This window comes from Protopterus annectens, chromosome 15.part0 (assembly GCF_019279795.1).
Source record: "Protopterus annectens isolate FY-2018-M chromosome 15.part0, PAN1.0, whole genome shotgun sequence".
NCBI lineage: Eukaryota > Metazoa > Chordata > Ceratodontiformes > Protopteridae > Protopterus > Protopterus annectens.
This window is the reverse complement of record NC_056749.1, coordinates 604,770,363-604,786,023: the sequence shown is the minus strand read 5'-3', so window position 1 is coordinate 604,786,023 and position 15,661 is coordinate 604,770,363. Positions and strand designations below refer to the sequence as shown.

Sequence of the window (15,661 nt, the reverse complement as noted above, 5' to 3'; positions counted from 1 at the left end):
CATTAGTATGGATTTTCTAAAGACTGAGACAAGTAGATAAATCACACAGTGCTTAAAGGAGCCTAATACAATTATTTATATGAAAGAACATAAAACTAAATAAAGTCTGTTGATCAAAGGTATGTCAAAATTTTCATCAGTTGACTAAAATATTCCTCATCTAGGTATTACATATGACTGCAGCTGTACTCACATATCTAGTGCAAAGGTGGAAAGAAAATGGAATTCAAAAATGCAGCAGATTGGGACAATGTTACCAAAGGACTACATTGTTGTAATTACTGTGATACAGTGCACTTTATTATAGCTGCTAGGAAAGAATTTAGACTCACCTGAGTGTTTTATCATTGCCTGAGGTCAGATGACAATTCACAAAGCCAAATGAGGTCCCATTGAACAAGAAGGACACCCCAACTGCACCTTTATTACCTGCAGAAGAAAATACTTGAATGATAACAAGAATACATTGGCAAGTAAGAAATCATCATTTTATTAACTGTGGAAAAAATATGGAATTTAGATGCTGGAATACTCCTGAGTTAAACATTCTGTGGGCAAAATTAAGCCAAAACGGTTTCTATAGAACACATGCAAGAACATATTATGTAGATTTTGCATGCACAGCTCAACACTCCGTTGGTTTTAAAAAATGTTTCTTGAAGCTAATATGTAATGCTTTAGTTTACAGATTATTTACTGCATTTCACCCAATTCCAGACTAAAATCTGATGAAATAAACTTTCCCTTTCTGAAACAAGAGATTTAATACATTGATGCATGTTTTACAACCTGTAAATCTAAGCTATCTCACTGACTTAGTTCATTTTCTTGGAAGAAAGTATAAATAAATATAACTTGATTTGTTTCAGTGTTTTTGTTTCACTGAAACAAAATATATTTCACTACTAATATAACAGAAGTGGTGCTGGACTAAATGTTTTTGCTCTGCTCAGTCTCATTGTGGTTATAACAGTAATGGTAATGTGGTAATGATAATTATAAAATATATATACATATATATATATAAATATATATGTTATATATTATATATACAATATTAATACATATCTATAATATATAATTATAACATACATATTTATTTTTATATATTATATCATTAATAATTAATTATATTATTAATAATAATTAATAATAGTAAAGATGGCAGCGCCTGCTATGGCAGTGACCTCTCTAGCTCACAATGTACTTTTGTGTTTTTTATGTTGATTTTTCTTTTTTTTTTTTTGTAAAGTTTTTTGTAAAGTTTTTTGTAAGTTGTAATTCGCTGAGTAATCCGTTTGACCTGGCAAGTGGTGTGATGTCCATGGTGTAATCTCATGTTCAGTTTATGATGTCGCTGAACTGAATACAACAAAAAAGGAAGCTTTGGGCCTCGGTGGTGAACTGTGCGAGTGCATAGTACGGAGAACAGAAAGCGGTGACCAGACCTTGGTGCCAGGTTTGATTTAGGGGACCAGATTTGTTGTTGGTCTGAGAGATGCAGGTTTGATTGTAGGCTGCTGATGGTGTCTGCAGTGGAGTGATGACTGTGACGGTGTGGATGGTTGGTCTGTTGGAAGACTGTTGTGCTGGCTGTGGGCATTCAGGGCTTCGGGTAGTAGCGGTTGCTCCAAACACAGTAGCAGATACCTCATGTTTGTCTGCCAGGCTTCTCCTTATATCATATGTGGGTCTATGATGCAGATTAGGACCAGATTGGACTTGGGATATGCTGGTGTTGGAAAGGGAGTTGGTGGCGATGCTGATGGACTGGACTGTTGGAGATCGCGGTTGATGGAGCTTTGTGCTTTCTGTGCTTTCACTTGTAACTGTTGCCACTGATGTTTGTTTATGTGTTTTTGTTTCTATGTTGATGTGTTTTTCTGATTTGTACATGTGCTTGTAAGAACGGAATTTCATTCAGCTGTGCGTTGTGTATAGTCTGAATGACAATAAAGTTACTTTTGAACTTTGGTTGCTTTCGACAAGTGATGTTTTCTTCTAATGTAGGCAACATTTTATAGGAAATTGTAATAAATCATGACGTTTTACTATTGCAAGACGTTCAAATATAGGCAGACAAATTATGCACATACGTGTCAGGGTTGAGGGGTCATACTTCTGATACTTAGACAGACAGAGACATACATTTTAACTTCACTAACTATATTTGACCTTTACAGTCAATAAATTTGCTTTAGTTGTACAAGAAATGCGGTTAGAAAACTACCAAAAAATTAAAGATTTGATGTGACTACTCAACACACTGCCCTCTGCCTGCTAGTCTCCAGTGCTTTAAAGAACCTACCACACCTGAGCATACCTCTCTTACTCTTAGTGTTAAGAAATGTGACAAAAATAATGGGGGCAACAAAGGCAAAAAAATAGCTACATACTTTAAATATTGCTCTTTTAAATTTATAAAGTTGCTAGAATAACAGGTCATGTGCTAGCATTCATTTTCTTCATTTCTAATGTTTCAGATTTCTGCCAAACTGTTAACTTAATTACATTAAATACATTACATTACACTACTAATTTACAACACTAAGCCAGCATTATTAGTGTCCATGTTTGGAAGCATATTTAAAACATAATATTTTTTTTAAAGGTTTCAAAACGCACTTTTCTTTTCACACAAAAAAAGTGTTTGCAAGCATAAAGATGCATGTAAACATGCAAACACTTTTTTGTTTTCAAAGGAAAATGATTTTTCATGCCTTAAACATGATCTTTAACATTAGCAAGATCTGCACTTTTTCACAGGTATTGCCTGTGCACATACGGAGAAAGGTTAGGAACAATGCACCAAGGTTTCTGCATGGCTTTGAGAAGATTATCTCAGAAAAAGGCTTAGTTTTATTAGAAACCAGAAGCCCAAAAAAAGGGAGAGATGCATTCCTACAGAAGGCACATCCTACGGATGTCCAAAAAGAGAACCATATCCTTTATAAAAGTTTTAAATATTTTTTCTGACAGGAATTCAGAATAGTAAACAAAGGCATTAACTAATAAAAAGATGTGACAAAATGAAGTAGCAACTAAACTGCTGACTCCAAAAGACCAGCAAACTCAAAGAAATGGACAACAAATATGGAATAACATCCAAAGCAGAAAGTATGTCATTGGGTGAATAAAAATAAGAAAGGATCACACAAAAATGTTGAACAAACAGAATACAACCGAAAGACAGAAAGTCAAAACTACAAGAGGGTTAAGTTATTACACTGTGAAAACTCTTAATTTAGCTGGGACTTTCTTGTAGTTGTTACTGAATGTTTTGTCTGTGTGGCCTTTTTACCCTTTAGTTTAAATGCCAATTTCTATAGACATTGGAAAGAAAAATCCCAGTCCAGGTTAGGCAGAGTCCCTCATTGACTCTCTTCAAGAGGAATCTTGATGAGTGAATGGGAGATCGTAGGTTTACCCCGGGTATCACTTCTGTGTCACTGTTAGACAGAGGCACAGTATACTAACCTCGAAAAAGGGCATAGCAAAATTCATTTAAAATGGGTGGCGAAAGCCAAACACACTCTGGCTAGGCTTATAAATGCCCTAGGGCAGATAGCCTAGTATGAACCTATGAACCTATAAAACTTTTCCATGCACATTTGAAATATAACAATGAGTCATATATAGTGTACAAAGTCACTACCCTAACAACCTAGCTCATTGGCAATGGTAACTGAAGCTAACCTTGGACAGAGGAGATGTTGCAGCCATTATAGCACTGGAAAGAAATGTTGAGCTTGTGAAGTGCAGTATGACATAGTCCTAGTGATATAAATAAGACAACTGGGTAGTGCAGTATGACATAGTCCTAGTGATATCAATAAGACAACTGGGTGGTGCAGTATGACATAGTCCTAGTGATATCAATAAGACAACTGGGTAGTGCAGTATGACATAGTCCTAGTCCTAGTGATATCAATAAGACAACTGGGTAGTGCAGTATGACATAGTCCTAGTGATATCAATAAGACAACTGGGCAGTGCAGTATGACATAGTCCTAGTGATATCAATAAGACACTTGGATAGTGCATCAAGACATAATCCTACTGCTTGATTTAAGAATGCATAACAGTTACTTGACTGATTTTGTATAATATTCCAGTACAAGTACTTTGCATCTTAAATTATAATTTAAGAATGCATTGGAGTTTAGATTATGTTCTACTAAATGTAACAAGGACTGCACATCACAAATTACACAAGCTGTTAGCAGAGTCTAATTGGTTACAAGGAAAGAACAGTTCATGGTGAATAAAAATGATGTGATGACAGTGAATTTGTGTATATTGTAAGTTCCTTTATTTGCATAGATCTTTACAGAATAACAACACTGGTGAAAAGGATAAGTAAGGGATTAGGAAGTCAGAACAGACATAACAGGGGGCCTCATACAATGATATGACCACATACAGATACGTAACTTGTAAGACTGGTTTGATTGCTTGTAAACTTGTGTATCTTCCATAGCCTAAATAAACTTAAAAGATCGAAAATGCTTGTCATTTATAAACTGAACAATGCTTTGGAATCCTATCCTGATTTTGTCTGAATACATGTGTCATGCAATGCTGTGTGTGATTGCCTGATAATAAAACGTGAATGTGTCATTAGCTGACTGATGAAAAAATGTGTAATAAATTGTCTGTGTGGTCAACTGACTGATGAAATATTGCATATAACAAACTATGTGATTAGCTGACAGATGATAAAACACCTGTAATGAGCTGTCTCTTTTGCTGACAGAAGATAGTGTGTGCAAACATTTATGTGACTAATGATAAAATATTTGTCTGACTCATTAACTGACTGATGATAGTACATGCAAAAAGTTCTGTGTGTATGATTAAGTGACGGATGGTAAACTTGTGTGTAACAAGTTATATGATTAACTGGCTGATCACAAGCAAATAAGTCCAACTTCTGAAAGGTGGGTAGATAGGGATAGGTGCCTCACAAACCAAACACCAAATGCAACAAAGTCTTAAAATTAAAATTTAAAAGAATTTAATAATAGCAAAAACAACGTGAGCGCTTTCGTTTAATAAAATATAAACTTCATTTATTATCCAATAATGCAAGAGTATGTACTATTTAAACCTTGCATGGTTTTTATTCAGTTGTCTGATGAAGTTTATATTTTATTAAATGAAAGCGTTCATGTTGATTTTCTATTATTAACTAGCTGATAAAATGTGTGTAATGAGCTGTTCATGTGATTAACTGAAGATAGCGTGTGCAAAAATATATGAGACTGATTGATGATAACCATGCAACAAGCTCACTGTGTGACTGGCTCGTGATAAAAAGTATAACGACTGCCTTTCGTGTCCCTGACTCATGGCAAAAAAGGTATAATGAACTGTCTGTTTGATTAACTAACCAGTGATAAAATGTGTTTAATGAAATGTCGTGATTAACTGACTGATAATAAATCGTACATAATGTGCAACAAGCTATGTGATTAACTAAGGATAAAACATGTGTAACAAGCTATGTGCTTAACTGACTAAGGATAAAACATGTGTAACAAGCTATGTGCTTAACTGACTAAGGATAAAACATGTGTAACAATCTATGTGCTTAACTGACTGATGATAAAATGTGTGTAATTTATTTATATTTATTTATGTATTACATTTGTTAACCACGAAAAGTCAGACTAGGTTAGCAGTCCATTTTCAGTGCAGGCCCTGGGAGAAAAGCTCCAGAAAACAGTACAATGTTTATGTATGACATATTAAAAACAGGATTCAGATTATAGAGTTTATCTGAATTTAAGAAACACAGACATAGTTACAAACAAACTAATGAGCTGTCTATGTCATTAATTAATTGATGATAAAACATGTCTAATGAGTTGACTGTGGACCTAACCATCTGATGATGAAACACAAATAATGAGTTGTCTCTCTGATTAACTGACTGATAAAATATCTACAATGAAACATTATTGTGATTAATTGATTGATGACAAGAATGTAAGGAGCTGTGCAATTAACACATTGATTTAAGATAAAACATGTACAACAGGCTGTCTTTGGATTTATCTGACATATAATAAAACATGCAATGAGCTGTATGTGTAATTAATGATAAGGTGTGCATAATGAACTCCTGTATGTTATTTAAATTTCTAATGGGCTGTCAGCCTGTGTGATTGACTAATGATAAAATGCAAAGATCTATGTGACTGACAGATTACCTGACAAATTATAAAATGTATAACAAACTGTGTGAATAACTGACTAATGACAAAACATGTTAAACAATCTGATTAGCAGACATATTAAAACAGTTTCAAATTTCAAAAACGTTTTTGGCGAGTGATGACATACTCAAAATACATTGTCGAAATTTATGATAGCGACCGATCAATATAACAAAACAAAAACAATGTCAACAATTCAAAATCTAAATGTTGACATTTTTTGAACTTACCTTGACATCTGGTGCCATTCAACAACACACCGCCTGCTACTTATATATACAAACTACGAGATTGCACAACAGTGAGGGAAAGGGTACATTTCCCAATCACAACTATAGTGCAATCTCCACTCAAAATATCTAGTTTACAACAGTGAACACACACTACCATCCACTGTTGTGAATTTGGCATCTTTTTTTTTGCTCATACAAACCTGTGCACACTGACTTTCTCATATCTGGTGCCGCACACTGCAGACATGACATTTTGAAGGTAAACTGATAAAACATATGTAATGAGCTGTCTGTGTGATCAAGTGAGTGTTGATAAATTATGTGTTACAAGCAGTCTATGATTAACTGACAGATGATAAATCATGTGTAATTGCAATAGGCTGTCTGTGTGATTAAATGATGGATATTTAATTATGCATAATGAGTTAGTATGATTAAGTGATGGATAATAAAACGTGCATAGCAAGCTATGTGATTTATTGATTGATGATAAATAATGTATAATGAGCTGTGTGATTGACATATAATCATGTGTAATGAGCTGCGTGACTAAGTGACTGATAATAAATCATATGTAAAGAGATGTCTGTGTGATTAACTGATGGATAATAAATAATGCATAATGAGACGTCTTTGTGATTAACTGACAGATACATTATGTGTTATGAGCTCTCTGTCTAATTAATTGACAAACACTGCATAACATGTAACAATGTTACAAGCTGTCTATATGATTAGCTGATGGATAATGAGCTGTCTGTATGATTAACTCATGGATAATCATGTTCAATGAGTTATCTATGCGGTTAACTGAGGAATGATAACTTGAGTGTAATGAGCAGTCCGTGTGATTAACAGTGTAAGTGACTAATGAAAACTGATGTGTAGCAAAATGTTTATGTGACTAACTCATGGATAATAAATCTTGAATGGGATTAACTGATGGAGGATAAATCACATGTAAAGAGTTGTCTTCTAATTTACTGATGGATAATAAATCATGTGAAATGAATTATCAGTGTGAATAACTGATGGATGAAAATGTGTATGTAACAAGCTATCTCTGTGATTAACTGATTGATGATAAATCATGTCTGATGAGTTATCTAATGATTAACTAATGAATAGTAACTTGTAAAAAATTGTGTGATTAAGTGGTTGATAAATCATGTCTGCAGAGTTATCTGTGTGAATAGCTGATGAATGACAAATCATCAGATAATCACACACATAACTCACTACACATGATTTATTATCCATCAGTTAATCACAAAGACTATGCATCACATGATTTATCATCCATCAGTTAATCACACAGATAACCCATCAGACATGATTTATCATCAGTCAGTTAATCACAAAGATAGCTTGTTCCACACTGTCATCTACCATTTAATCACACAGACAGCCTACCTGGACCTTGCAAAAGCCTTCGATACAATACCCCACTCGGGCATTATAGATAAGCTCACCAGCTTAAATATAAACCCCTATGTCACTAGATGGGTTGCAAACTGGCTCAAGGACAGAACCCACATGGTTAGAATTGCTGGAGCCATGTCAGACTCCAAGCCAGTTACAAGTGGCATCCCACAAGGCTCAGTCCTGGGACCTCTCCTGTTCGGTATATATTTCTCGGAGGTACAGGCAAACACGGAAGGACTGTGGCTGACCAAGTTCGCAGATGACTGCAAACTGGGTGCTAAATCGACTCTCCAGCTGACACAAGCATCCTCCAAAAAGGCCTCATAGAAACAGACAACTGGTGCCAGAGCCATGGCCTCAAGCTAAACGCCAAAAAGTGTATAGCCATCCCCTTTGGCAAAAACAAAGTGCCCACAAATTACCACATAGGTGGTAATCCATTAAGTATGGAAGAAGTAATTAGGGACCTGGGAACCCAAGTTGATAGCAATCTCTCATTTGACAACCACGTGGCCAAAGTGGTAAGAAAAACATTTTATATAGCCCACCTAATCATGAAGGGATTCACATCTAGAATAGGGGAGGTCATCGTGCCTCTTTACTCATCCCTCATCAGGCCCATAATTGAGTACAATGCCCCTTTTGGGATGTACCTTACCAGACACCTGCAGCAACTGGAAAGACCCCAAAAGTACCTCATCAAGAGGATCAAAGGGCTCAAACAGATGCCATATGCTGCCCGGATAAAGAAACTCCAGCTCTACTCAGTGACATACCACCTGCTCAGAGGCGATCTGTGCCTGACGTAGAAAGCCATGTCCACCCTGGAATTAATGGACATGCTGCACCTCAGAAAATCCAAATCCCATCGAGCTACGCGCTCGAGAGACTTGAACCTCAGCACTGAAATAAATAGGACATGCTGGAGGGACAGATTCATAACCCAGAGGCTCCCTTCACTCAAGAATAAAATCCCAGTCCAGGTTAAGCAGAGTCCCTCATTGACTCTCTTCAAGAGGAATCTTGATGAGTGGATGGGGGATCGTAGGTTTACCCCGGGTATCACTTCTGTGTCACTGTTAGACAGAGGCACAGTATACTAACCTCGAAAAAGAGCATAGCAAAATTAATTTTAAAATGGGTGGCGAAAGCCAAACACACTCTGGCTAGGCTTATAAATGCCCTAGGGCAGATAGCCTAGTATGAACCTATGAACCTATGTGTAATGAGTTGACTGCATAATAACTGGTGGATGACAGTGTGGAACAAGCTGTCTTTGTGATTAACTGAGTGATGATAAATCATGTCTGATGGGTTATCTGTGTGATTAACTGATGGATGATAAATCATGTGATGCATAGTCTTTGTGATTAACTGATGGATAATAAATCATGTGTAGTGAGTTATGTGTGTAATTATCTGATGGTAGATAAATTGTGTATAACAGGTTGTGTGACTGATGATGGATCAAGAGTGTCAAGCTGTTCATGTGATTAGCTAACGAATCATGTATCAAGTGGTCCAATTAACAGATAATAAACCATGTATAATGAATGAGCAGTCTCTGATTAACTGATGCACAGCAAGCAGTCATGGGATTAACTGATGAATAAAAATCCTGTGTAATGAGCTCTCTATGTGATTAGTTCATTGATAATAAACTATGTATAATGAATGAGCAGTCTTTCTGATTAACTAATGGATAATAAATCATGTAACTAACTGTTATGCATAAAGAGCAGTCAGTGTGATTAACTGATGGATGATAAATCATGTGTAACAAGCTGTGTGATTAACTGAATGATGGCAGAGCATGTGTGATTGACTGGTGATAAGACATGTATAATGTGTTGTCTGTCTAACTGCATATTAATAAAACTTATGTAACAAGATATATGAGTGATTGATCATTAATCATGAAGAAGAAAACAGGAATTTATTACAATGACCAACTATGACACTTTTGGCTTGACCTTCAGTATTATGTTTCAGAATGTATATTCCCACTTTATTCAGGCTGTTTTGGTATAATATTCTGTCTTTGTGGATTTGCAGCAGTAGGTCAACTGATTCTTATCTTTCTATTCATGACTAATTTTGTTGGCAATGAACTATTCCTTGAAATAGAGTGCCTCTGTGTTCCTGCATACAAACAATCAGATTTGTCAGTTGTATGATGCTCCTTCATCACGTTTCTAACTGTATACAATATCCTGTCAATATGATCATCAATCTATGGGTATCGTTGTCTGTTTGCAGCACATTTGATTTTTTCAGTCTCAAACTATGTTTCTGAAATCTTGGTTACCTAACTACAGATCATTAACAGAAATTACATTCTCTGGAGTACCATATGAAACAAAACTACTTTTCAATGCCATGTTCACAACTAGCATATTTCAATTAAATTGTCTGTGGAAATTAGTCAGTATGCAATGACACATCATTGTTATTCAAAAACACGCGCACTGATTGGACAGACTAACCAGTGTACCATGGAAAATGAAGTATATACCAATAGAAAAAAGTCCAGCTGCTAAAATATCATTGAGCAGACAGAGTTTTCTATTGATATATGCTATACAGGGCAGACTAAATTCAAGAAAAATCAGGAATGTTCTACAAAACTAAAGAAACAGGAATCTACCTGGTCTTCCTTGTATTTCTGTGCTATCTTGGCAGACTGATATATAGCTCTGAACAGTCCGGATTTTCAAAAAATGTCCACATTTTTGCCTCATTAAAAAAATAAAAAAAAGCAACTGAAATTCTTTTTTCTCCATTTCATTTGTTGAACAGAACCAATATACTGTGCAAGCATGGAAATGTTAAGTCCTATATGCATGCAGAGTACACCAGAAAACATGGAAGAACTGGAAGCAACATGCAGGAACACTATGGGCATGCACAGTACACCAGAAAACATGGAAGACCAGGAAGCAACATGCAGGAACACTATGGGCATGCACAGTACACCAGAAAACATGGAAGAACAGGAAGCAACATGCAGGAACACTATGGGCATGCACAGTACACCAGAAAACATGGAAGGATAGGAAGCAACATGCGGGAACACTATGGGCATGCAGAGTACACCAGAAAACATGGAAGAACAGGAAGCAACATGCAGGAGCACTATGGTGCTGTTATACTAAGTCAATATTTAAGAAAGGGAAGCAATTTCTTAAATAATGACATTGTATAATAATAATAATAATAATAATAATAATAATAACCCACTCATGGGTTTGGATATATAGGAATTTACCCCACAGTTGACTTTGTTTAATCACTTGATCTTTGCCTAATGATCAAACCACTCCAGCCATAGGTAAATCCTGATATACCCTCATCCACCCCTGGGTTATTCTTTAATTACATATCAAATATTGGTCATGTCTGAACTGAATGTTCCAAGTTTGTTCCATGGTATATCATACGGTTGTTACTCTTCCTTAGAATTCAGGTTATAAAATGTTTTTGCAAAATTAACAGTTTTGCATTATTTCCTCTATCTGCTCTGGCACTTTTTGCTAACAGGGAACTATCTGAGCTCTCTCTTTACAGCTATCAATATCCAAGTATTTTTTTCCGCACATTAACTCTCTTCTGCTTAGGTATAAGCACTTCTAACAGGATCATGAGAATTGAATACAACTGATTTTGTCTTGACACAGACAATACATTCTGACATCTGGATACATTCACTATTTTACAGAATACACAAAATGCAGTAAAAAGACTTCCAATAAATATAGAGACCCAACCCCATGCATGTTCAATACTGCCAGCATTTTTGTTCTAGCATTAGAACTTCATTTGAATCAAATGTTAAATGAAGTACATCAAAAGCTATATATATCCTGTTATGATGTCATATTCTTTTTCAATTCATTAATAAACGGAATATGCTGTCATAAATAAATAAATAAATAAATAAGTGTTGGCTGAGTAAATAAAATAAAATTAAATAAACCAACAGCTACCAAAATGGTCAAAACACTTATATAAATATATAATAAAATGTGTAATATAATAATAAACATGTAAACTTATTAAACTTACTAAGTTGATGTGTCGTTGCAAACTTGTTTAAAGAGATACTGTAGCAATTATTGTAGCACAACTCCTGGCATGTCTAAAGGTCAGTTCCCTCTGCTTTCTCCTATTAACCTGGTGAACTTGGGCATTCTGAGGCAGTGTCGCAGCTGCCTCATATACACAGACAACCATCTCCTCTTACCTCCCAACACTCAGACTTGTGAGAGATCCACTTATATAGTCAAACTGGAAGACATTCATTCTCCAGCCAAGACCAGAATAGCTGGTCAAGAGGAGAAGGTCAGCACCTGCACCACACCACATGGAACACATAGCCCTCCAGAACACCCACCATTACACCTCTCACATAAAAACACGACCACACACCCACCTTCATGGAGGCTCTCAATAGAAATCTACCCAAACAGCAGAGACCTCCAAATCAGAAATGCACTCAACCACCACAGCACAGCACAAATCACAAGGCACATAGCTAACCTACACACTGTTCCCTTCAACCTAAGCCCCTAAGGCAAAACAGCTTGCCCAAATACACTAATCATAGGTGACTCAATAGTGAGGCACACTGATGTCCCACTCACTAGGTTGAATGAGGAAAAGGTAACAGTCAGCTGTCTGTCAGGTGCAAGGATCCAACACATAATGCACGCACTCAGGTCACTCCACAACAAGTACAAGTATGACTCTGTCATTGTCTATGTGGGTGTGAATGACCCAAGATGCACCTCCCTGGACTACATGAAAAGAGACATGGAGGAGCTCTCAGATTATGTGGCCCAGGCAGGTATGACTCTAGCCCTGAGCAGCATCCTACCATCGCCCAGAATGATACCATAGTACAAGCAGAAAATGATGACTTCAACAATTGGCTAAGTTTCTGGTGTCATTCAAAGGGGATACTGTATCTGTATGCTTGGGATGGCATGAAGTGACAGACCTCGATGCTTTGCCAGAGATGGCCTGCATCTGTCATCCCTAGATTTCCAGATACTGGCTAAGGCTCTTTCCACCCCTATAGTGCCTTTTTTAGGCGGTGTTCCAAAGACCAAATTATCACCATAACAGCTATAAATAAATGCAATCTGAGGGTCATGCTGTTCAATGCTATAAGTCTAAATCTCAAGATGTACTTGCTTGAAGCACTCCTCAAAATGGAGAACATCGACATTTGTACTGTAACAGAGACCTGGTTTAAAGCAACAGAAAGCACCCCTGTGGTACCAGGCTATAACGCATTCCACACCTTTTGGCCCCAGAAAATGGGCTGATGCTCCAAAGGCAGTGGTATTTCCTTATTCACAAGGGCTATACACACCTCCAGACTAGTAGCCCAGCATAACACATCAGAGATACTTCAGTTACAACTAACAGTGGGTAAGATGGCGATTCAGGTCGTAGCCTGCTATAGGCCCCCAACCATGCCCAAAGACTCTCATTCCATGTTCCTAAGCACCCTAGAAACTATTAGGGTCCAACCCAACACTCTCATGCACCAATACACTTGCCCAATGCTTCCTGGAATTCATTAATTCCAATGCGCTAGACCAGCTCATTCTTACCCCCATTAGAGGAAGGAACATCCTTGACCTGGTTATTACTAACATGGGCAACCACTGCTCAACACCAATAGTCAATTCCTCCCTGGCTAGAACCGACCACAACCTAATTACCATGGAAATCCACATAACACCCACACCACCAGCAAAGATAACCACCATGAAAAGCTTCTCCAAAACTAACTTTGGGCTCCTAAAAACAGAGGTGGCTAACTTCAAGGCACCCAGGTAAATGGAAAATAGGTGCATGACCAATCATACACCAATGCACTGTTCAAACATGTGCATAAATGCATGGAACTAGCCATACCCAACAGAGCCAAGATGCTTTCCTCCAAAAAAAGGAAGCCAGTCTGGTGGTCCCCTGCCATTAACAAACTCTACAACAGAAGGAAGAAACAGTTATAGAAAATAGTGAAGTCCCAAGACTGGAAAAACTCCTTTATTAGCCTCAACATAAAGTTGAGATCCTTCATCAAAACCTCTAAAGCTAGCTATGAAGGCAGAATTGTGGCAGACACTAAAAACAACCACAAAGCCTTCTAGAGTTATATCGAGAATCTCCATGGCAATACCCAGATTTGCTTCTTTATTACTGCACAATGGTACCTCCTATACTGAAACAATGGATCCCCTACATATCACCGAATTTCCACTTACCCGAAACCCACATGAAAGAGCCGAGAACACCGACAGGAACAAAACACCGACCACTTAGAACACCGTCTTGGAACTAGCGATAGATAAGCCAGTAAACCAGAACAAAATATAACACACCTACATGGGGGGCTTCGTCCCTAACACCCCCTAACTAATTATTCCAACTCCGAGATCACACTGCAGTGGAGGTAAGGGACAAAGGTCAACATGCTGGCCGAGCAGTTACTTACCATTAGTTCCGAGTCAGTGTTCCAAGCGGTCGGTGTTTTGTTCCTGATGGTGTTCTCAGGTCATTCATGTGGGTTTTGGTTAAGTGGCATTTCAGTGATGTGTATGGGACCTGAGCCAACAGATATTGCCAACATACTGGCCGACAGATTCAGTGCCAACTTTACCTCTCTTTCTCTAGTTTTGCATCCAGGAAGAAAGAGGTCATCATCTCTCTTTACTCTTCCCTCATTAGACCAGTCATCGAGTACAACGCCCCATTTGGCATATACCTCACTAAAGGAAGGAATTCGGTTGGCCGTTCCTGTGGCTTTGCTATGTTCAGCACTGTGGTGGAAAGTTATGGATCGGGATCAGGTAAGTGTGAGATTGTGTGGACCTGAGGGTTAGGGCACGGGGTAGGTGAGTTAGGGTTAGGGCATGGGTCAGGTAAGTGTGAGATTGTGTGGACGTGAGGGTTAGGGCAGGGTAGGTGAGTTAGGGCTAGGGTGCGGGTGAGGTGAGTGTGCAATAATGATGGACCTTTGGGTTAGGGTTTGGGTTACGGTAAGTGGATAGTTAGTGGTGTGTGTACAGTTTTTTGTAGGGTTAGATGTATGATTATAGGTGTATGTGTGTGGATTTCTGTTTGTTTGGTGTGTTTGTGTTGTGTGTTTGTGTGTCGGACCAGCACATTTTTTCCCTGGGAAAAACTTCGCTGTTCTGTATGTTCGATATTGTCTGCTGAATAAGGGTTGATATTAGAACATTTGATGTTTTAAATATTTCTACATTCTAATATAGAACCCACTAAACATCTGCAGCAGCTGGAAAGGCCACAACACATGCCCTACATGGACAGACTCAAAAAACTCCAGCTTTTCTCTGTCTCATATCATCTATTAGGAGGCAATCTCTGCTTGACTTGCAAAGCCATGTCTGACCCAGCCCTATTAGAAATATTACATCTAAAGAAATCCCAATCCCTTTGCACCACACACTCCAGGGACCTCAACCTCATTACCACAATTAGCAGAACATGCTGGAGGGACAGGTTCATAACCAAGAGACTGCCCATGTTCTGGAATAGACTTCCCATACATGTCAAGCAGAGCACCTCATTGGCCCCTTTCAAGAGAGAAATCTTGATGAGTGTATGGGAAATAGAAAGTTCACCCCAGGGATCACTCCAGTGGCTCTACTTGATAGAGGCACTGGGAACTAATGGCGGCATGATGCCAGGGCACCTCTATAGGTAAAGGCTCCAGGGCCATTGGCCTAGTACACACCTATGAAC

General features: G+C 37.7%; 1 protein-coding gene across 1 annotated transcript in view; it reads right to left on the bottom strand.

The window, feature by feature from the left end:
• LOC122789860 (phosphatidylinositol 3,4,5-trisphosphate 5-phosphatase 2A-like) overlaps positions 1-15,661 on the bottom strand; it is a 1,099,782-nt gene that overhangs the window by 333,807 nt on the left and 750,314 nt on the right. Inside the window, exon 14 of the mRNA XM_044057294.1 lies at positions 333-429. Within this exon, the coding sequence (XP_043913229.1) occupies positions 333-429 (97 nt within the window). The remainder of the gene's footprint in view (positions 1-332; positions 430-15,661) is intronic.